A 25,110-nucleotide genomic window follows, 5' to 3' on the forward strand; every position below is an offset into this window, starting at 1 on the left:
GTGATATTAGATATTGGGCTAAAATCCTTTGTTGACATTTTTTATATTAGGTAGCTTTTCCATACAAGCTGCAAATGACCCAAACTACACAGCTATATATTCTACGTGGCTCAATACAATGTAAAGCTTATCTTATCTACTCCGCCCCCACAAGAAAAAAAAAACTGAAAAGTTAAAGTAGTTTGTTCTACTTCAACGATTGATGACCTAGTTACAGGATAGTAGAGAAAAGTTTAAAAGTCCATAAAGAAAATTGTGGATTGTGAAATAAAAAAGATGGGCAAAACTCTGTAAACTTAGCATCCAATGGGTGCAGACAGACACACTATAGCAAGAAGAAGAGAAAAGCAGTGTGTACCAACTTGCACACCACTTATACCAAAAAAATTAACTTGGATAACAAAATATTTTATTGAGCAAATATAAAAACATACACAGACCATGATTAAAAACTTTAAAATTGTCCAAAGATGTCATGTCATAAAAAAGATGATCACCGAAATAAGGGACCATCACACCTCAATAATCCCCAAAACACTGCCCTCCAAATAACCAGCTGAGCACAATAACCTATCTGCAATAAGTCAAGCAACAATCATCTATAGAAAGGTAAGGTGCAAGTAGATAACATCAAAATAGACATGTATGACAAACTAGATCTGAAGAACAGTGTGCAAGACACAACCAGATCAGCTGTTAGTGACTACTGTCACTGCAGAGGAATGTCCTCCCCTGTAACTGTTGCTCCTATGGATGTTCCAACTACAGTGGAAAAGTGTGAGGGAAAAAAAGACAGTGTAAATGACCACTTAGAGGTCTTCTATGACATTATGCATAGGGAACATAGATGGTAAAAAAGAAATTACAGAATAAAAGCTAATATATAATATTAATGTGTGTGTGTATATGTATATATATATTATATACTAGCTGATATTTCCGCCTTCGCCTGAGTTAATTTGGTACTGCTGTTTATCTGGTGTTCACACGGAAAAATCTTATGAAGTCGTGGTTACTTTAGAGATACCGAGGAAAAACATATGTTCACCATTTTGCATAGTTCTCTGCGTTACCCAGGAAACACCACGGGAGGTAACCATGCAATGTTTCCTTTATATAAAATGACATCAGGAAGTGAGAGAATTAGATTCCATATGTAAAATTTGGACGCTAATTCTTTTGCACTTAGAATTGAATAATCGAGTTTGGATCCATTAACGTTTCCAATTTATGACATAATCAATGCCCGTGCCAAATTTCAAGTTTCTATGACATCGGGAAGTGAGAGAATTAGATTTCGTACGTAAAATGTGGACGCTAATTCTTTTGCGCTTAGAATTGAACAATCGAGGTGGGACCCATTAACTTTTCCTATTGATGACATAATGCCCGTTCCAAATTTCATGTTTCTATGACACCAAGAAGTGAGAGAGTTAGATTCCGTATGTAAAATTTGGACGCTAGTTCTTTTGCGCTAGAATTGAATAATTGAGTTGGGACCCATTAACTTTTCCTATTTATGACATATTCAATGCTTATGGCAAATTTCATGTTTCTATGACATTGGGAAGTGAGAGATTTAGATTATGTACGTAAAATTTCGACGCTAATTCTTTTGCGCTAGAATTAAATAATCGAGTTGGGACCCATTACCTTTTCCTATTTATGACATAATCAATGCTCATGGCAAATTTCATGTTTCTACGACAACAGGAAGTGAGAAAATTACATTCTGTACGTAAAATTTGGACGCTAATTCTTTTGCGCATAGAATTGAATAATCGAGTTGGGACCCATTAGCTTTTCCTATTTATAACATAATCAATGCTCGTGCCAAATTTCACGTTTCTATGACACTGGAAAGTGAGAAAATTACATTCCGTACGTAAAATTTGGACGCTAATTCTTTTGCGCATAGAATTGAATAATCGAGTTGGGACCCACTAGCTTTTCCTATTTATGGCATAATCAATGCTCGTGCCAAATTTCACGTTTCTATGACACCGGAAAGTGAGAAAATTACATTCCGTACGTAAAATTTGGACGCTAATTCTTTTGCGCATAGAATTGAATAATCGAGTTGGGACCCACTAGCTTTTCCTATTTATGACATAATCAATGCTCGTGCCAAATTTCACGTTTCTATGACACCGGAAAGTGAGAAAATTACATTCCGTACGTAAAATTTGGACGCTAATTCTTTTGCGCATAGAATTGAATAATAGAGTTGGGACCCATTAGCGTTTCCTATTTATGACATAATCAATGCTCATGCCAAATTTCACGTTTCTATGACACCGGAAAGTGAGAAAATTACATTCCGTACGTACAATTTGGACGCTAATTCTTTTGCGCATAGAATTGAATAATCGAGTTGGGACCCACTAGCTTTTCCTATTTATGACATAATCAATGCTCGTGCCAAATTTCACGTTTCTATGACACCGGAAAGTGAGAAAATTACATTCCGTACGTAAAATTTGGACGCTAATTCTTTTGCGCATAGAATTGAATAATCGAGTTGGGACCCATTAGCTTTTCCTATTTATGACATATTCAATGCCCGTGCCAAATTTTAAGTTTCTATGACATTGGGAAGTGAGAGATTTAAATTATGTACGTTAAATTTCGACGACAATTCTTTTGTGCTAGAATTGAATAATCGAGTTGGGACCCAATTACTTTTCCTATTTTGGAGATAATCTATGCTTGTGCCAAAATTCATGTTTCTACGACATCGGGAAGTAGGAGACTTTTGGCGAGTCAGTCAGTGAGTCAGTGAGGGCTTTCCTCTTTATATATATATAGATATATATACACACACACACACACACCGTATTTTTCGCTTTATAAGGCGCACCTGATGATTAGACGCACCTAGGTTTTAGAGGAGGAAAATAGGAAAAAAATATTTGGAACTCCCCCAGACCAGGCAGTTAGTCAGGTAATACAGGAGGAATAAAGAGCAGTAGTACCAACTCAGAATGAAGTATATAAAACTTGTTAACCTGCCATTCAGAATCCTCGAAAGCTGAATGTAATGGTGATCTTATTACTTATCACTCAGCTTTCCAAGAGCTCTGAATGTCATGTTTGACTAGTTATAGCAATGCATGTTGTATACATGCTTGCATAACTCTGCAGTTGGCATTCAGGATTCTGAAAGAGCTGAGTGACAATGTAATGATGATTCCATTAGTTGTCACTCAACTTTCCAGGATTCTGCATGGCATTTCTCATTATGGTTATGTATGGTGTATAAATGTGTGCATAACTAGGCACAAATATATACACCATACATGCAGCTCTCTCCCACCTCTGCTATGTAGTCAACAGATAAGTGTTGTCCATTTGCTCAGATGTCATGGTCCTCTGATCTCTGCTTTATGTCTTTCCCAACCTCACGAGAGAGCTCAGGAAAATACCAGCCTAAGGAGTGCAACCATGGACCGAGATGGCATGATCCCACTACAGCTGACTAATGAGGGGGAGCAGAAGTTCCCTCTCATTCATGAGCTGTTTCTACGAGCATCGGGCGCTGCTACGGATCGTACCTGCAATGTTTATCAGACTGTCAGCTCCATAGCAGGAGCCGTCTGCCCGTACAACAGCTCCCCGCTACTCCCCTGCCCCCAGCAATCACCTGTTGTCGGCCGCTGTGCTCTCCTGTTTGTATACAAAGGGCCGGCGGCTCAGTGAGAAGGATTTTCTATCTGTTTCAGCTGCCGGTCAGGTCAGATCTCGGCATGTTCGCTCTATATAGACGCTCTATAGGAAAAAAGTGCGTCTTATAGAGCGAAAAATACGGTGTGTATGTGTGTATATATGTATATATATATGTATATGTGTGTATGTATATGTATATATATATATATATATATTGTGAGACGGTGACCGGCAAGGTGCTGGAGGGCAGGTATGTGTCGCCTAGGATGCTCTCCTATGCTGCCTTGGTGTGTAGACAAGGACGCTCCATGTATAGTAAGTGCTCAGACGAGCGGGATTTATGTTATGTTTGCCTGATGTTAAGGCCTGTATTTTGCTTTTGTTTGCTTGGAAATAAACCCAGGCAAAGCCTGGACTAAAGACTTTATCCTATGTGTCACTGTCTCTGACTGCTTATGCCCAGGTTGCTACGGATCCTAAACGCTAATCCCTCACATATGGTGTTTGGATGCGGGCAGCGGTCTTAAAGAGACATACACCAATTAATGGACATTTTGCTGCAGCAGCTGGAGAACCGTTGCTAAGGGCAACCGCCCAAGAGAGATTGACTGGAGAGTGCTGTAACCCCCATGTCCTGGGTGAAAGCTGCAACGGCACAGCCAACAGATACTGCCAAGATGGAGGAACTGATAAAGCAGCTGGTACAAATGAACGTGCAGCAACAGCAAGCGTTGGCCCAGCAGCAACAAGTGGCGGCGACCCAGGAAAAGATCCATGAGGAGGCCATGAGAGCTCAGGCCGAGACTAATGCTCTCCTGGCGCAAAGTGTGCAGAGGTCATCTGGTTCGCTCCCCACCACCCGTACCGCGGTACAGACGGCCTTACAAAAGATGACGGCCACCGATGACATCGAGGCCTATCTCGCGGTCTTTGAGAGAGTGGCCGACAGAGAAAAGTTACCGGCGCCTCAGTGGACTGAGGTAGTAGCGCCTTTCCTGACGGGAGAACCCCAAAATGCCTACTTTGACCTCGGTGAGCAGGATGCCAAGGACTATAATAAGCTCAAAGGTGAGATCCTGGCACACTTGGGCGTGGACACCCATGTGCGGGCCCGACGCGTACACGCCTGGACTTTCACGGACGACCTACCAGCTCGCTCCCAGATGTACGACCTGTTCCACCTGGTGAGAAAGTGGCTGCAGCCGGAGGAGTCGTCCCCGGCAGAGATCCTACAGAAAGTGGTTCTGGATAAGTTTATACGCTCGTTGCCCCCCGCAATCCAGCGCTGGGTGGGACAAGGAGGTCCCCAGGACGTGGACCAACTCGTGAGCCTCGTCGAGAGGTATAAAGCCACGGAGGACTTACTGCAAGCCGTGCCTCCTGGACGTTCCAACCCCGGGAACAGCAAGTCGGCTGGAGCCCCTGGTAAGACTGTTCCATATGTAAGGGGTGTCAAAAGTGTCCCCAGGGGAGGCGGCTCAGAGGGGGATCGTTTGGGGCAGAGGAGGAGCCCCAAATGGACATTCGGGTCCCGGGTAGAACCCCAAGGAGACCGGGCCTCCATACGATGTTGGCGCTGTCATGAGCCCGGGCATCTTGCTGCCAACTGTCCACTTACCGTGGAACCAATGGACTGTGACTCTGCCCGGCGGAGGTCGATGTTCGCACGGCCAGTGTGTTCTGCAGAGACTGCGTCAGAGACTGATCGACCATTATGTCACCTAAAGGTGAATGACTTTGCGGTGACAGCTCTACTGGACTCAGGGAGCTTGGTTACGCTGGTGCACTCCAGCCTGGTCGATCCCACAACCTTCACCAGCCGTCGCATGGGGGTTGTTTGTGTGCATGGGGACACCAAGGAGTATCCTATTGCCCTTGTACGACTTGATACTCCGTGTGGACTTGCCACCCATGAGGTGGGCGTCGTAAAATCCTTAATGCACAGCGTGATCCTCGGGAGAGACTTTCCCCTATTTTGGGACTTGTGGTGACACCGAGAGTCGTCTGCAAATAAGGTTCATGATAATGCAAATGTGTATGATGTATGTCCAGAACCGTTTGACCCTGAGGGTACGGTTCCAGCAGTAGGGGTGACCCAAGAGAATGGGGATAACTTTCCCTTAACAGTATTGGCGGGTGAGACGGAGGTACAGGATGAAGTAGTTGCTATGCCTGACTTAGAGGTCTCACGTGCCAATTTCGGAACTGAGCAGCTCCGAGACCCCACCTTAGTAAAAGCTAGGGAAAATGTTAAAGTGATAAATGGGGAACCTCAATTCCCAGGGGCTGATACTGTGTTTCCACACCTTGCAGTCAACCAAGAATTGTTGTATCAGGTTGACAAGGTCCGTGGGGAGGTTGTGGAACAGCTGGTGGTACCTCAGGCCTATCGTAGGATGGTCTTAGACCTGGCGCACAAGCATGTGCTGGGAGGTCATCTCGGGAGCGAAAAGACTAAGGAACGCATCCTTCAGCGTTTTTTCTGGCCGGGGGTACATGGTGATGTAAAACGTTACTGTGAGTCGTGCCCGGAGTGTCAGATAACAGCTCCTATGCCCCATTACCGGAGCCCCTTAGTGCCCTTGCCCATCATAGAGGTGCCGTTTGAGCAGATCGCTATGGACCTAGTTGGGCCCCTGGTAAAGTCTGCCCGGGGTCACCAACATATATTAGTGGTTGTAGACTATGCCACCCGTTACCCCGAAGCCGTTCCTTTACGCAATACGTCATCCAAGGGTATTGCAAAGGAACTACTTCACATGTTCTCCCGCACGGGCATACCAAAAGAGATCCTGACGGACCAAGGAACCCCCTTTATGTCAAAGGTCATGAAGGAATTGTGTAAGCTGCTGAATATTAAGCACTTACGGACGTCGGTGTACCACCCACAGACGGATGGTCTGGTTGAGAGATTTAATAAGACCCTAAAAAGCATGCTAAAAAAGGTAGTCAATAAGGATGGGAAGGACTGGGACTGTCTGCTGCCATATTTAATGTTCTCAATCCGTGAAGTCCCACAATCCTCCACTGGGTTCTCTCCCTTTGAATTAGTGTATGGTAGACATCCCAGAGGGCTCCTTGATGTAGCTAAGGAGACCTGGGAGCACGAGTCCACCCCCTACCGGAGTGTTATTGAACACATCTCCCTCATGCAAGATCGAATTGCGGCGGTCATGCCCATTGTTAGAGAACATTTACTGCAGGCTCAAGAAGCCCAAAGCCGGGTATATAACCGGTCCGCCAAGGTGAGAACCTTCAACCCTGGGGATCGGGTACTAGTGTTGGTGCCCACCCTAGAAAGTAAATTCCTAGCAAAATAGCAAGGGCCCTATGAAGTAATTGAGGAGTCGAAAAGCGAATGGTCCAGCCCTATCGGGCTGATACCAAAACCTGATGGCTCTCTGCGCTTCTGTAACGACTTCCGGAAGCTAAATGACGTGTGAAAATTTGACGCATACCGAATGCCGAGAGTGGACGAGTTAATTGAGAGACTGGGTCATGCCAGGTACTTTTCCACTCTCGACCTTACTAAAGGCTACTGGCAGGTTCCCCTTACGGACAGCGCGAAAGAAAAGACTGCGTTTGCCACACCAGAAGGGTTGTTTCAGTACATCTGCCTACCCTTCGGTTTGCATGGAGCCCCAGCAATCTTCCAAAGATTGATGGATATCATACTCAAACCCCATCGTCAATATGCGTCAGCATATTTAGATGATATCATCATCTTTAGCGAAGACTGGGACAGCCATCTACCCAAGGTACAGGCAGTACTGAACTCCCTTAGAAAAGCAGGGCTCACAGCAAACCCAAAGAAGTGCGCCCTGGGTCTTGAAGAAGCACGATACCTGGGGTATATAATAGGTAGGGGTATTATAAAACCCCAGGTCAATAAAGTTGAAGCCGTTCAGAACTGGCCACAACCCACAACTAAAAAGCAGGTGAGAGCCTTTTTAGGCATTGTAGGGTACTATAGGCGGTTCGTACAAAACTTTGCTAGCATAGCAGCGCCCCTAACAGACTTGACCAAGAACAGTAAGTCAGTCATGGTCAAGTGGAACCCTGACGCTGAAAAGGCGTTCCCAGAATTAAAACGGGCCCTCTGTAGACGTCCAGTGTTAGTCACGCCCAATTTTAAAAGGGAATTTATTGTCCAAACAGGCGCGTCCAATGTGGGACTGGGAGCAGTTCTGTCCCAAGAAGTAGAGGGAGCGGAACATCCCGTAATTTATCTGAGCAGGAAGCTCACGCCACCGGAAAAAAATTACAGTATCGTTGAGCGGGAGTGCCTAGCCATCAAGTGGGCTCTGGAATCCCTAAAATACTACCTGCTAGGTCGGCACTTCAGGCTGATCACAGACCACTCCCCCTTAACCTGGATGTCACAGGCAAAAGAAAGAAATGCCAGAGTCACTACCTGGTTCCTGACCCTTCAAAATTTTAGCTTTTCGGTAGAGCACAGGGCCGGAAAGCTACAGGGCAATGCCGATGCCTTATCAAGGACGCATTGCATGACGGCGAAAGGTGTCCGACCCCACAGGCTCGAACAGAGGGGGAGGGTATGTGAGACGGTGACCGGCAAGGTGCTGGAGGGCAGGTATGTGTCGCCTAGGATGCTCTCCTAAGGACTTTCTATCTGTTTCAGCTGCCGGTCAGGTCAGATCTCAGCATGTTCGCTCTATATAGACGCTCTATAGGAAAAAAGTGCGTCTTATAGAGCGAAAAATACGGTGTGTATGTGTGTATATATGTATATATATATGTATATGTGTGTATGTATATGTATGTATATATATATATATTGTGAGACGGTGACCGGCAAGGTGCTGGAGGGCAGGTATGTGTCGCCTGGGATGCTCTCCTATGCTGCCTTGGGGAGCGCTTGGGCAGATGCGTGCCACCGAGCAGCCTGGGCTCGGTGGAGGAAGCCGGCAGTATAGTGTTAGTAGCATTAAGCCACTAACACGTTGTAGTATGTAAGTGGCTCCAAGCCACATAATCCGGGCCGGCTTTTCCTGGAGTGACCAAAGTGAAGGGTGGGATGGTCACTCCCACGTACCAGGTGGGGCTGGTACCAGGCCTTATAAAGCCTGGGCCTACAGGGCCAGGGGGAGAGCTGAGACCTCTGCAGGTCTGAGAGTCCTGGCTGGCTGTGTGCAGGAGCCATTTGTGTTACCAGTGTGTAGACAGGGACGCTCCATGTATAGTAAGTGCTCAGGCGAGCGGGATTTACGTTATGTTTGCCTGATGTTAAGGCCTGTATTTTGCTTTTGTTTGCTTGGAAATAAACCCAGGCAAAGCCTGGACTAAAGACTTTATCCTATGTGTCACTGTCTCTGACTGCTTATGCCCAGGTTGCTACCGATCCTAAACGCTAATCCCTCACAATATATATATATATATATATATATATATATATATATATATATATATATATATATATATATATATATATATATATATATATATATATATATATAATATATATATTAATATACTGTGTTGCTTTGACATACGAGCTTACTCTGTTCCGAGACAGAGCTTGTAAAGGAAAAAAACTTGTATGTCAAAGCACTTTTCCCCATTGAGGTACATTGAAACGCCAATAATTCGTTCAAATGCATTTCAATAGAGAATTAACTACAATTATTGAAAAAAAAAATCAATACTCACCTCCCACAGCATTCTGTGATGATCTGTCCTTAAGGGGTTAAGTGATATAGCGCTAACACATAATGGCCACTCAAAATATATGAGACAAATCCAAATATGTGAAGCCTGACCAAATTATACACATTGGCAACACGATACTATAGGAGTTGTGTACTAATAACAAGCATAGACCATATATGATAAAGCAATATGCACATTTGTCGTCCGTATCAAGCCAATGCGTAGCTGATAGCACAGGTAGGTTATCAATATTTGATCTGCAGGGTTCTGCTGCCCAGGGCCCTGCGGATCTACTGGTCACCAAATTCGCTGTTTTTATGGTTCAATTGACCAGGCATTCAACTCCGGCGAAGCATGGAACTGCAACCACACCGCCCATGTAGCGGGAAATTTGGTGAAGCGCACCTCATCCTTGGCACAAAGTTCCTCCATATATTTTAGGTTGTCCATGGCTTCCAGGCACATCAGACTTGAGGGGGGTTTCGAGGGCTTCCATTTCCTTGGGATATTCTGCTTCATAGCTAATGATATGTTCAACTTATGGGTCATGAAATACGCCTTCTTATAGGACTCCCACCTGTATGTCTATACCCAACTCCCTTTCCCAAGCCAACTCAAGCGCCCTGCCTCTCCCTGAAGTGTCCGTCTCTAAGTGATTTGTAGAGAAGAGAAATATACAATGGAACTTCAGGATTTGACAGGCAAATCTTCTTGAAGGTGGTGACCGGTCTCCCTTATTATTGTAGACTACCCAGGGACCTGATGTAATAACACAATTGTAGGTATTGGTGTCATGCTTCGGTCAGGGGGTCTCTTCCATCTAGTATCTCTTGTAGGGTCTTTATCCCGGCACCCATCATTACATCCTGAACCCGAGGAACTGGATCCGTCATCCTAGCCGTCAAAGAGGTGCCCTTAAAGAAGGCCTGTGTGTCCGTATTGCCAACCAGAGGAGTGAGCGGACCCGGTGACAATATCATCCCTGTTTTAATCGCAGGACCGATCTAAACTCGCTGTTTTTCTGCCATCTTTGGGGGTCTTACTTTTTTTGACTTACACGTTGCTGCAAAAATGACCTGCTAACTTTATTCCGTGGATCAGTACGATTACGATGATAGTAAGTTTATATTTTTTTCTGTACCGGTTTTAAAAAACAAAATCTCTTTGAAAAAAAAAAAGTTAATTAATTATAAGAGTTTTCAAAACCTTATCCCTAAGAATTGGATAATAACCATGTTCACTCTTTTGTGAAAATCCACTGCCAGGTCTCCAACAAAAACCCACATTTATTAAACATGCGGAGTGCGGACGATTCATTGTGGGCTTTAGTTGTTGGTAAGAATATCCTATCGTAGGAGAAATTTTTTCTCCAAGGTTTTCCCACTAAAAAGGTTGAGAACTGATGGATTACTCCTGTGGAGGAACACGACCCTTTGACTAGATGAACAGTAGCTCCCAGTTGTCAAACCTATTCTGGAGAAACAATAGAGGAATTGTACAACATGAAGTTCTGAGAAAAGACCCAGAATTGCTATTTCATAGAGTATACAAGTATTTACTAAACCTCATTGGTCGCAGGGTCGATTTTAAGAATGGTGTTCACATTTTTATTATATACTAGGGGTACATTCACAGGTAGTGGAAATGCTGCTGAGTATCTGGATTTGACTCAAACTTCGCAGCTGATTTCGGCCTGATGCTCCTCTCACCTTTCAATTAGTAACCCCTCGCTGCAGCACGTGGAGCAGCCCCCACACCCCTCACCACTACTAATCCCCACTGCTTCCGGTCAGGTGATGTGTCCACTTCCGCAACGCATAACCGGTGGCCAAATCGCTTAGCAGCAGCTGCCTGGTGAGAGTTGCTCCATGCGCTACCGGTAGCAGTTTCTGATTGTGAGGTTAGAGGCATGGCAGGCTGAAATCAGCTGCAGATCTGCAGTGAGTTTCGAGTCAAAATCCACACCATGTCCACCATGTGTGAGTGCACCCCTAACCGTCGGCATATGTGCCCTGTAATACAAAACTAGATATATTAAAACATCTGAAATAGAATGAGGAACCTGTTGCCATGCTTTATTTTAGCGTAAATATACATTTTTTTAATGTAAATTTTGAAAAAATCCTTATTTCAGCTTTTCACACCCAATAGAATTTTTAAAAAAGATAAAAAAGGAAAGAAAATTTGCTTAAAAAGATATTTTAAAAAAACACAGCAAAAATAATTTTGGTAGCTGAAGGAAAAAAATAGGGCCGTAAAACCATCACATGGGTAAAATCCCTAAAAAGTGTCTGGTCTTCAAGGTACAAAACTGCTTGGTCCTTAAGGGGTTAAATCACAAAGAATCTTTACCATTAGTACTAATTTGAAGCCCACTCAGTCTTTACCTATTAATGGATCATTTTGCACAATTTATTTCAAGACATTTTTCATGTTTGCATTAAGAATTTTAGACTGGTAGAGTTAGAAGGGACCTCCAGGGTCATCGTGTCCAACCCCCTGCTCAGTGCAGGATCCCTAAATCATCTCAGACAGATGTCTGTCCAGCCTCTAAAGACTTCCTTGTCTATTTTGGTTCATACAAGGTAGTCCGTTCCAGTTCATTCATACAGTATGTGAAGCTCAATGCGGACACGTTGTGGCTCTATAGGCAAACTACAGCTCTTCTAGTATAAAGACATATGTTGGTGTGTATCCCTCGCCCATAAACATAATGCTAAACAAAATAATTATTGCTCATAATAGTATGGGTATCATAAAGGGTAAGCAGGCATGAGAGTGCTTACACATGGAATGGAATATTCCACAACACGGTTGCAGAATATGCCATTTTGCGGAATAATCAAAAGGATTTTGATGCAGAGTTGAAAATGGCTGAATTCTGCCAACAGTTCCCCATCAAAATCCACATTTAGCAGTGCAGATTTTGGTGCAGAGTTCCAGGATACCATATTCCACAATGTTGTTATGGAATATTCTGCCTGTGTGAATGTACCCTAACACTCAAAAACATTACCTATCTGAGTCCCACAGTCTCCCACCTACTTTCTGTCCAAGCATGATTTTCTAGTTGCTTGCACAAAGTTGTGTCACAAACAATGTTTCCTCTAATGCTGGGGATCAGGAGAGCGTGTAAAGCCTTTGAATTGTTGACTCTGTGGAGGTTGTTACACTATGTAACCTGATGCATCGGAACAATAAAACAGAAGAGCTTGGAAACATCATTTGGGTGTTTCTCCCTGTATCTTATCCAAATCATTGAATAATATAATTAGGCATACCTAAATGATAAGGCCATGGTATCTCTTGAGTATCACTTAAATTAAGTGATTATTGTAACAATAATGTCTATTATCAACATTTTATTCCCATTTATTTGATTATTTACAGGTTGCACTCTGATGTTTTACGAGACCTATGAAGGGAATTCCATTGAGCAGAGTACTTCACCAAGATATGCTCTGTTTGCTGAAGACAGCATTGTGCAGTCAGTTCCTGAGCATCCCAAGAAGGAAAATGTCTTCTGTCTCAGCAATTCCTTTGGAGATGTTTACCTATTTCAGGTTGGTCACGTCCAATAACTTCACATTGTTTACTGGCTATCATTTAGCTTGGTTTTTTTTTCAGGCATCTCAAAATATTGTGCTGAAAAGAATACGCCTGAAGCACACTTGTTATATATTAAAGTTCCTTAAGGGCAAATATAAAAGTCACCGATTCCAGGACTTCCATTAATGTGACAGCATCCAGTGATCACTGATAATAAAAGTCTTAAACATGGTGAGACACTGTTGCTGTTTTTGTAATGGAAGAATAAAGTTTTGGATTTTAATATCAATGCTTCCTAAATGTTGTCACATTGGTGCAGTTGTTAAAGTATTGTGCTTGCCATCATAGGGATTTATCACAGAAGAGATTTTCCAGGGAGACATCTTTTACATCTTAAAGGCAGATTTCCACATTTTTGTTTTTTTTTTAATATGTAATTTAGACATGCCAGAAGGTTACATCAGTTGGAGTCCAAGAGCTCTGACTCGCTTGTGCAGCCACCTTTGTAAGTTAATAGATGTGAACAGCAACCAAAGTGTAATAACTGCTAGGAAGTTTTTGATGTGAGAATTCTTGTGGATCTCAGTTCCTGCATCACAACTATGTAATCTTCCTAAATGTGAACATGGCATGTTAGTTAATTTTTATCCAAGTGAACAAGGTTATATTTGAGTCATGGTAGATAGAACCATCTAAAATTTTACGCCAAACGTGTCTACACAGTTGTCTTTGACTCCTGATACAACAACATACAGCACAGTATGGTTTCCCTTCTTTTGCATAGTTTGTTTCGAAAAATGACTTCTGCAATTGAAGCAACTGTATTATGTTCTTTACTGTCCGAACATACGCCGAAAGAGAACAGTCTTCTGACATACAATGGGTTCTAAAAGTGTGTGGGCATGTCAGCATATGTCAGAAGATTTCCCAGCCTTTACCCTGAATGTGCAGTGCATGCGTTGGGTGATCTTGTCGTCAAATAATATTTTGACGTTGAGCTAAGAAAGAGGGGGTTTCACAGTAGCAGGATAAACACCTAGATGTCAGTAATACTTGTCACAGAAAGGGTTTAGTTTATCCCTCTTAAAACATAACTTTTATTTCTAAAAAAATAAAAAGGATTTTTTGAATCCTGAAAAAGACACAGATACACACAAAGAAAGTTTTTAGAACGTGACCCCAGTAGTGTCCCGGAAAGTGTAAGCCTAATCAGGGGTCTGGGGAGAAAGTTTTTTGAGAAAAGCCCCCTTATCGGCTAAGTGAACCCTATTTCCCAGTACCCATCAAGATTTTATTGGCTGGGAATCCTTCAGGGGTCAATTTTGGAAAGTAAAGTTCCTGGCTTGTATACAATTCTTTTTAGAGAGACAGCTGACGAATTAATCGGAGAAAGAGATTGTGCTCCAATATTCGGTGCACGGTTTTCCCTTATAGAGACCGCTGTCTAATGTGCCACCTATCTTGGACATACATCAAATAACTGAGGACGTATTTCCCAGATAGAGATGCATATACCAGGCAAAAAAGATGGTGGAGCTGCCGTGGTCATACAGGAACTTTAGTTTCCAAAATTGACCCCTGAAGGATTTCCAGCCAATAAAATCTTGATGGGTACTGAGAAATAGGGTTCACTTACCCGATAAAGGGGCTTTTCTCAAAAAACTTTCTCCCCAGACCTCTGATTAGGCTTACACTTTCCGGGACACTACTGGGGTCACGTTCTAAAAACTTTCTTTGTGTGTATCTGTGTCTTTTTCAGGATTCAAAAAAATCCTTTTTATTTTTTTAGAAATAAAAGTTATGTTTTAAGAGGGATAAACTAAACCCTTTCTGAGCTAAGAAAGAGAAGTTACTTCCCTTCTCATCTCATCTGGCCAATCTGATTGCACTTAAAGGGGTTGTCTCGCGGCGAAAGCAATTTTTTTTTAAATGGACCCCTGCATTATGCCCTGTGAAAAAGAAAGCATGTGTTAGTTTTTAAAAAGCACATTGCACTTACCTGCATCAGCGTTCTGCAGCTTCTTCATTTCTTCTTTTAAAGATGGCGCCGCTGGTCTTCTCCCACGGTGCACCGCGGGTCTTCCCATGGTGCACCGTGGAGTTTCTTCTTCTGTCTTCCGCGTTCCACTGCCGATACAGCCACCTCATTGGCTGATCGGCACCACGTGACGGAGGCGGAGCTACGATGACGACGCCGTGACCAGCTCTCCGGCACGAGCGGCCCCATTCACTAGGCAGAAGACCGCACAGCGCAAGCGCGTCTAAAAACGCCAGAAGACAGCGAAATTAGACGGAGCCATGGAGACGGGGACGCTAGCAACGGAGCAGGTAAGTGAATAACTTCTGTATGGCTCATATTTAATGCACGATGTATATTACAAAGTGCATTATTATGGCCATACAGAAGTGCATAACCCCACTTGCTGCCGCGAGACAACCCCTTTAATGGTAACTTTGTTTTCTGATTTATTGTAGCACGCTTATGCTATCTGCGTAAAGGAGCAGTCACATAGTAACATAGTATGTTAGGCTGTATGAAGACAATGTCCATTTAGTTTAGCCTGTTTCAACCCCCCTGCCGCTTTGTTGGTCCAGAGGAAGGCAAAGAAGACCCCAGGCAGCCATTTAGCTCATTTGGAGGAAAAAAAGGCACAGAGTTCTACAGTCTCACTGCTCTTACAGTAAATAACCCCCTTCTGTGTTGGTGATGAAACCTGCTTTCTTCTAGACGTAGAGGATGCCCTCTTGTTACCCTTGGAGTCCTGGGTATAAACAGACCATGGGAGAGATCCTTGTATTGTCCCCTAATGTATTTATACATAGTTATTTGGTCACCCCATAGCTGTCTTTTTTTCCTGGGTAAATAATTCCAATTTTGTTAGCCTCTCTGGGTATTCCAGTCTTCTCCTTCCATTTATTAATTTAGTTGCCCTTCTTTGAACCCCCTCAAGCACTGAAACATTTTTCCTGAACACCGGTGTCCAGAACTGTACACAGTATGCCATGTGGGGCCTGACAAGTGCCTTATATAGTGGAAGAATAATGTTCCCATCCTTCGCCCCTATACCTCTTTTAATGCACCCCAAGACTTTATTTGCTTTTGCAGCAGCTGACTGGCATAGTTTGCTCCAGTTAAATCTACAGTCCACTAGTACCCCCAGGTCTTTTTCCATATCACTTTTCTTTAGCAGTACTCCATTTAGTGTATATTGCTGACATCCGTTTCTCCTGCTCATGTGCATAACCTTACATTTATCAATATTGAACTTCATTTGCCATTTTTCTACCCAGGCCCAAGCTTATCAAGGTCCTTTTGTAGCAGTACATTGTCCTCCTTTCTTTACCCAGATACACATGTTTTCACCCAGTCCGAGCTGTCTCACTTTATATATCAGCCTATTATGCAGCACAGTGTCAAATGCTTTAGAGAAATCCAGAAATACGAGATCAACAGGTCCTGCCTAGAATTTACTTCATCGTAGAAGCTGATCAAATTGGTCTGACATGATTGACCCCTCATGAACCTATGCTGATGAGGGGTTATACTGTTGTTTTCCTTGAGGTATTCTAGGATGGCATCTCTCAGAAGCCCCTCAAATATTTTTCCAATTATTGAAGTGAGTCAATAGACAACAATGGGCTACGCAAATAGTGTGAGGGGCTTCAATTAAGCAGATGTAGCGCCAGCAGCATCTGTACAGTGGGAGGAATATTATTGCCCAGATTCACAGTTACCTTACAGAGACTTTCTCCACACTCCGGAAGAGCAGAACTTGATGAATCTATTTTTTCCAGTTGCCTATATTCTGCTCATCTGATCTTTGCAGGCTATAAGTCACACAGTATGTTTATGTGAAAAGTTACATTCCGAAGTGATATGCTTTATATCCTGTAATCCATGTGTACTTTACTTTGTTCATGTGAAGTGATTTGTCTTTGGCTTGAGCATTGTCTATTCAGATTTTGTTTTATATTCATCCTGTAGGCCACCAGCCAAACCGATCTAGAAAACTGGATTACAGCAATCCACTCTGCCTGCGCCTCACTATTTGCCAAGAAGCATGGCAAAGAAGACACCATCAGATTGTTAAAAAGTCAAACTAGAAGTCTTATGCAAAAGGTTGACATGGACAGCAAAATGAAGAAGATGGCAGAACTACAACTTTCTATTGTTAGTGACCCAAAGAACAGAAAAGCCATAGAAAACCAGGTAATTGCAGTACTTCACAGACAGTGGATTATCTGTGGGTTTCTTTAGAGTTGCCAGTGAATATAAAGATTACTAGTAATTATTAGAAAACTATAGCACCCATGTTTCTAGTGGCGCAGTGAGCCACACAACTCTGCTACATGCACGTGTCACACACAGCTGTAGTACATGCACGTCACACACACACAGCTGTGGTACATGCACGTCTCACAAACACACAGCTATGGTACATGCACGTCTCACAAACACATAGCTGTGGTACATGCACGTCTCACAAACACACAGCTGTGGTACATGCACATCACACACACACACATCTCTGCTACATGCATGTCACGCACACATATCTGTGGTACATGCACACACACAGCTCTGCTACATGCACGTCACACACACAGAGCTCTGCTACATGCAGGTCCGACACACACAGCTCTATTATATACATTTTTCATCCCATACAACAGGGATCACAACAAGCACAGCAAAGGTCTGCACACAGTGATCACCCCCTTGTCATGTGACCCTGGACTCTTCCCACACAGGTGACTGATCACATGACATCATCACAGGTGCTTTAAGCACATGGCTGCTGTCCGGCTCTGCAGATTTTTAGTAGAGTGAAGGACCTGTGAGGACGTCACCATCATGTGATCATGGGTGGAGCTCAGAGACCCGGTGACTGATCCCATGACGGTGGCATTTTCACATGTAACTCACAGTCACTCACTTACAGACAGGTAGTCATTAGTATTCCATAGCAACTGAGGCCGCGGGGGTTTGTAGGAGATGTAGTCAACCCGTAATCTGCGCAGGGATAAAGGACCTGTGATGATGTCACTGTCATGTGATTAGGGGTGGAGCATGTAACTTACTCAAGGACGGACAGGTGTTTGTTAGTATTTTGATTTTGTTCTACATATCAAATGCTTTGTGTTTTATAATGTGGTCCCCAAGCATTGATCTCAGGACTGTAATTAATCACTTAAGTACCAGGCTGTTTTGTACCTTAAGGACCAGACACTTTTTAGGGATTTTACCCATGTGGCAGTTTTACTGCCGTTTCCTTTAGCTATTAAAATTATTTTTGCTGTGTTTTTTTTTCCGTGACATATAGGGCGATTTTTAAAAATATCTTTTTCACTGATTTTTTCCCCCCATTTTTTAGTTTTATTGGGGGTAAAATGCAAAAAAAGATTTTTTTAAACATTTATAGTTTATTTTTTTTAAATTAAGTATATTTATGCTAAAATAAAGTATGGGAACGGGTTCCTCTATTTGTTTTGGACGTTTTGATATATAATATGTATGGTTTTGGTTTACAGGGCGCATACGGCGACGGTTTTGGTTGGAGTCGGCTTTGTGTTATTTTCTTTCTTATGTAGATATTGTTGTTGTATTCTGTAATTTTTATTTACTTGTGTATGTAATTATGTTTTTTACTATCTATGTCCCCCAATTATGTTATATAAGACCTCTGGGGGACATTCCCTTTTTTTTTTATTTGACACTTTCCCACTGTAGTTGGGGCATCCATAGGAGCCCCAGATACAGGGGAAAACAGCCCCTGTTGTGACATTAGTCACTGGCAGAGCTGGCCAGGGTCTAGTATGACCCTCCAGCTGTGCTGTAGCAGGGAACCCCAGTGGTCACATGACCCCCCGGGCTTGGAAGACACCCTTCCACTTTCACTTTCTAGTACACAGTGCTCAATGAGCGCTGTGTACTTTGCAAAGGAAAAGGCAGAAAGGGTTAAAAAACTCTCCTGCCTTCTACTCCGGGTTATCAGCTGTTAGTAACAGCTGATAACTCGTCCTGTCTCTGTTTGATTGCAGAGCAGGAGGCTTAAAGTGCAGCTGTAATTTTACTATCTTGGGGTTTTAAGTCCAGGACCAGGGGCCGTATATTTACAGCGCCTGGTCCTTAATGGGTTAAAGAAAGTAGATTTTTCCTTACATATGTACATACACGAGGACACAAACAACTTTATGAATTGGATATCTCTATTGCAATCTACAGACATACCCCATGTATCCTTTAATTAAACTACGTTGTCATGTGTTCCCTGGATTTCTTACTTTAACTTTATAACATATATAAAATCACAAGCAGATATCTCATGTAAAGTCATGACGATATAAATAAAGTTCTTATACAGTGCTGTGAAAAAGTATTTCCCCCTCAACCAATTTCTTCTATATTTGCTTATGTGTCACATTTAAAGTTTCAGATCATCTAACTGATCTTAATACTATATAAAGATAACACGAGTAAAGACAAATTCAGCTTTAAAATGATTGTTTCATTTGTTGAAGATACAGAGTTATTCAAATCTATATCACCCATGTGAAAGAGTAATTGTCTCTGCTAAACCCATTAACTCATTCTGCCACCCTTGGCAGTGGTATCTGCAATCACGTAAGGCTCTTACATCACTGTGGATGACTTTTGTCGAACTTTTCTTTGCAGAATTGTTTTAATGTAACATTGGGGTATTAGTGTATCTTGAAGCCACTGGAAGCTAGGGGTTTTGACAGGAGGAACGCCCCTCTCACACCCTCAGCTCCTGATTGGGTCAAGACTTCAAGGTCCTAGCAGCACAGTGTGCATAGTTTGTTGGCCGCTATGCTGGCTTAGGGTGAGGATTACTTATCCACTTAGCCATACAATCTCTGCACTGAAGAAAGTACGGCTAAGAAGAAAAGTAAGCCTGCTATCTTGGAAGGTTTTCCTGCATGAAGTGCCCATTTCAGGTCACATCATTTCAATGAGATTCAAGTCAGGACTTTGATTCAATGACTCTGGAACCTTAATTGTGTTTCTTTTGAGCCATTTAGAGGTGGACTTGTTTGTGTGCCTCAGATCATTGTGCTCCTGCACAAGCCAACTGCGCTAGAGTATGTCTGCCTGCTATGAACTGACAGGCGGACAAACTCCTTCAGGGTTTTCTGACAAAGAGCAGAATTCATGATTCCATCAATTCAGACAAGTCATCCAGGTCATAAAGAAGCAAAGCAGCCCCAGATCATCACACGACCACTGTTCTGGACTGTAGGTATGATGTCTTTATTGTGAAATGCCTTGTTAGCTTTACATCAGTTATAATGAGACTGTGTCTCCCAAAAAATTCTACCTTTGACACATCAGGGAATATTATCCCCAAAAAATTTTTTCTTGGGGGTGGGGGGGGGGGGGGGGAGGTCATCTAGATGATTTTTGTGGCCTCCTGGATGGGTTAGTGACTTCCTCCTAGTTACATTTTGGTAGGCCGGTCATTTGTAGTTTGCCTTTGTTGCAGGCTCTCTCCATTTGTGGATATTGGCTCTCACTGTGGTTTGCTAGAGTCACAGTGCCTTAGTAATGGCTTTGTAACCCTTTCCAGACCAGTAGCTTTCAGGGACTTTGTTGCACAGTATGGCATCATGTAGTCTGCTTGGTATGGCCAGACAGTTCCATATAAGTGATGCCAGTAAGCCTGACAGTAATGACGCCTGGGTAAGGCTAGTGACAGTAACACAGTTGTCATCTAGTTAACGGGTTGATATAGTAGCTGGGGGGACAATTACTTCTTCATATGGGGCCTGTAGGGCTGAACACCATTGTTTTCTTCAATAAATGAAATGCTTGTTTAAAAGCAGCATTTTGTGTTTACTTGGGTTATTTTTGTCTAATATTAGAAGTAATTTGATGTGAAACATTCAAAAGTGACAAATATGCAAGATTAGAAGTAACTGGAAAGGGGCAAATACTTTTTCACAGCGCTGTACATAAAACTGCACAATTCACAGCTGCTGAGGATTCAATGTGGACGCCTGCAGAGATAATCTTCAGACATACACCTAATTCGCTCTCTTCCTGCAGCACCTGCGGATATATTGTATTATATGTAGAGCCGTCCTGTTCCGTGCTGAAGGGCGGCTGACACAAACTAGGAAATTATCTGCCACTTTCTGAAGCCTGTGGGGGTATGAAGACTATTGCTACTCCCCGCGGCCCTTTATAGTCCAACAGTGATTGTAATAGCTATACTTTATGTTTCTGTGGGATTTACATTTGCCATAAGAGCGTTAGATGATTCTCCTAATGTCACAAAAGAGGCATACAGTACTGCCAGGAATATCCAGGGGTGCTCACACCATCGTCTGATCTGTGTATGAAGCAGAATGTACTAGGAAGTCACCGCTAGTTACAGAGCTGCGTGCCCAGATGTCCTAACAGATCATTTGGCTACAGCAGGGCTGGAAGCACATGTGAAATAATTAGCGCATCATCATTAATGTCATGGCAAGTTGGAGTTGTTCCGTCTTATAGACAAATAACTTATTTTTTTCGTTTAAATGATTTTTATTGAAAATTTTTATCTTTTTTTTTGTTTGTTTTTTTAACATGAACGTTAATAACCCCCCCCCCTCGATTCCCTCCATGCTCAATTCTCTCATGTATTACCACTGATCAGAATAGGCCAGGCCAGTAAAAGAAGTTGTCATTAAAGTCCATGTGTGTTTCCTCCACTGCAGAGCAGCTGTCCGTATAATGAACGTGTAGGCTTTGACTCTCCGATTTGTTTCTTCTGTCCATATCCTTTTGCAAGTGCAGTCTTTGGAATTCCGAGGGAAGTTCGTAAATGTTTCTTAGCCTGGCCATCACTTTTACCTTAGGTTTCCCGTTTAATTACATTGCAGAATTTTGTGAGAGATTCAGAACTGACGTACATAGGTAAGGTTATTTATAACCAATCATATCCAGTATCACATATATCGCATATATCTCTACCTGGCTCATCTTTAAGGTATATTTGCATTTTCTATATTCTCCATGTCCTTCCCCAGTTTATTCCACTTGCAATTGACTATATTGATCTCATCTCAATTGAACATTGCCCAACAAGTTCTGAGGGGCCATACCAGGGGCGCTCAACGACTTCTTCCATTTCCTGTCATATTTATATGCTGTTTTACATTTAGGATAGAAAACTGTAAAAGACGGTTGACTATAGCTTTAGCGTAGGGGCCGCATCATCTCACCAATGTTGAGCTACTATTTTCTTTGCAATGTATAGGAGCCTCACTATTGCTATGTGTTCCTGTTCCTCCACTGATTGGTGAGTAACATAGCCAAGTATATACTAATGGAGTAAAGTCCAAGTCATCCCTTTATACAATATTAATTAGGGAATGTATTTCTGTCCAATATCTGTTCCACTTTGGACATCGCTATATAATATGTATAAACACTGCGGTTTGAGACTAACTGCGTATACACAAGGAATTTATTCTCACCCCTTTATCAAATAGAAAGACAAGAGTAAGGAGTATGTCCAGCGTAAACAGAAAAAAAACTTGCTCCTCGCTCTCAGTGTGGACTCACAATTGACTTCTTTATTGGAACGAGTTGCGGCAATAACATGCCTTTTTCAAGCAATACACTAAACATACAGTCAAACATTCCTTTAAATAGGTAACTTACAGCTTAAGCGTCCATCTCTCATACCGCCCAGTAACTAGTGACGTCAGTGATGGGGAGGGGAATGTGACCAAAGTAATGGAACACTACGTGCATTCCATCTTTGAAACAAGCTTTATTCAGACCCCTCCGAGTGTGGATTACTCACACTGCTCTGTGGTTAGAATGATTTAATTATTCTAGTATTGTGGACGCTGATTCCAATCAATTAAATAACCATTTATAACATAAAACCGCATAATAGATATCAATTAATATGTATAAAAGGTAATCATCATGATTTAAAATTAATAAACAAAATCATTAAAAGGATCTTCATAGAAAAATGAAAATAGTTCATTTATCAGATTATTCCTAGAGTTTATCAAACTATTTTATAAAATGAAATATTTATAAGCACCAATAAATGTATTATAATATTCTAATAAATATATAATAAATTCCTATAACCATTGTTATAACATAAAAGGTATTTTAGTAACCACGATAAGTACAGTAAATACAATCAGAAAATTATGTAATAGATGCTGCAATTTGATATAAACAACTGATTCTTCTATTGTTTTTGTAGAAGTTTTTTACAAAATTTTTTTCTAAAACCTCGTTAAGTCCATGAGGTACCAATGTTTTCAAGCGAAAAATCCAGTACATTTCTTTTCGCCTCAAATCATTGGTGGATTTCACTGGCAGATGTTCTAGTGGTGTGACTCTGCACCCATACCCTCACCTCCACGGTCCTCCACGGCCTCCAGCAATGTCTCCCAGCGCAGCGTTCAGCTGTCGCAAGCACAAGCGTTGGAGCGAAAGCGGAAATAAGCTGCCACTTACCCACATGCACAAGCTTTAAATGTGCACATTGCCAAATTAATCAGCCTGGAGATGTTGCCATACAGGCTTGTGGAAACGGAGGCTTTCAAAAATATGATGGCGGTGGCGGTCCCGCGCTACTCAGTCCCCAGTCGCCACTATTTTTCCCGGTGCCCCGTCCCCGCCCTACACCAGTATGTCTCCCGCAACATAAACCGTGCCCTCACCAATGCGGTGACTGGGAAGGTCCACTTAACGACGGACACGTGGACAAGTACTAGCGGGCAGGGACACTATATCTCCCTGACGGCACATTGGGTAAACTTGGTGGAGGCTGGGAACAAGTCAGAGCCTGGGACAGCTCACGTGCTACCCACACTGAGGATAGCGGGTCCTACCTCAGTGATTGTTTCTGCGGCATATTATGCCACCTCCTCCAACCCGCCCCCCCATCTCCTCCTCTGCCACCTCCACCTCTCAGTGAAGAAGTGTGAGCACGTCGCCAGCAGTCGGTAGCGCGCAGTGTGGCAGCACAGCGGTGGGGAAGCAGTGATGAAACTAATCAGCTTAGGTGACAAGATGCACACGACTCCCGAGCTGTTACAGGGTCTGATGAAGCAGACTGATCTCTGGCTTTCGCTGCTGAGCCTCCAGCCGGGCATGGTCGTGTGTGACAACGGCCGTAACTTCGTGGCAGCTCTGCAGCTTGGCAACATCTCACACGTGCCATGCTTGACCCACGTCTATAATCTGGTGGTTCAGCAGTTTCTGAAAAACTACCCCCACTTGTCTGACCTGCTCGGCAAGGTGCGCCATGTGTGCGCACATTTCCGCAAGTCCACCATGGATGCTGCCACCCTCAGGACACTGCAACATCGGTTCCAGCTGCCAGAGCACCGACTGCTGTGCGACGTGCCCATGCGCTGGAATTCTATGCTGCGCATGTTGGCCAGGCTTTACTAGCAGCGTAGAGCAATTGTAGAATACCAGCTGCAACATGGCCGGCGGAGTGGTAGTCAGCCTCCGCAGTTCTTCACAGAGGAGTGGCCATGGATGGCAGACATCTGTCAGATCCTCGGAAACTTTGAGGAGTCTACCCAAGTGGTGAGCAGCGATGCGGCCATAATTAGCATTACCATCCCGCTGCTTTGCCTGCTGAGAAGTTCGCTGCTAAGCATAAAGGCCGACGCTTTGTGGTTAGAACAGGAGATGGGGGATGACAGTATGTCGCTGGATAGCCAGACCACTCTCACGTTTGTATCTCAGCGCGTTTTGGAGGAGTGGGAGGAGAGGGGGGGGGAAGAAACTGCTGCCCACACTGCAGAGGGTACCCATGCTGCTTCCTTCTCATCTGTTTAGCATGTATGGGCTGAAGAGAAGGAGGAGGAAGAGCATCCTCCTAGTGAGGACAGCAATGTGTTGCGTACTGGGACTCTGGCACACATGGCTGACTTCATATTAGGCTGCCCTTCCCGTGACCCTCGTGTTAAACGCATTCTGGCCAACACGGATTACTGGGTGTACACCCTTCTTAACCCACGGTATAAAGAGAACCTTTCCATTCTCATTCCCGAAGAGGAAAGGAGTACGAGAGTGATGCAATACCACAGGGTCCTGGGGGAAAAAGTGATTCTAAAGTTCCCATCTTACAGCGCTGGCGGTAGAAGACGCAGTTCAGAGGGCCAACTAGCAGGGGAGGCGCGGGGATCAGGCAGCATGTCCAGCGCAGGCAAGGGAACTCTTTCCAA

At 43.2% G+C, this 25,110-nt stretch overlaps 1 protein-coding gene across 1 annotated transcript in view; it reads left to right on the forward strand.

Annotated features, from left to right (window-relative positions):
• TIAM2 (TIAM Rac1 associated GEF 2) overlaps nt 1–25,110 on the forward strand; it is a 507,083-nt gene that overhangs the window by 256,353 nt on the left and 225,620 nt on the right. The window contains exons 10-11 of the mRNA XM_066596062.1: nt 12,727–12,899; nt 16,871–17,095. Coding sequence (XP_066452159.1) covers nt 12,727–12,899; nt 16,871–17,095 — 398 coding nt within the window. The remainder of the gene's footprint in view (nt 1–12,726; nt 12,900–16,870; nt 17,096–25,110) is intronic.

Source organism: Eleutherodactylus coqui, chromosome 3 (genome assembly GCF_035609145.1).
Source record: "Eleutherodactylus coqui strain aEleCoq1 chromosome 3, aEleCoq1.hap1, whole genome shotgun sequence".
Classification (NCBI taxonomy): domain Eukaryota; kingdom Metazoa; phylum Chordata; class Amphibia; order Anura; family Eleutherodactylidae; genus Eleutherodactylus; species Eleutherodactylus coqui.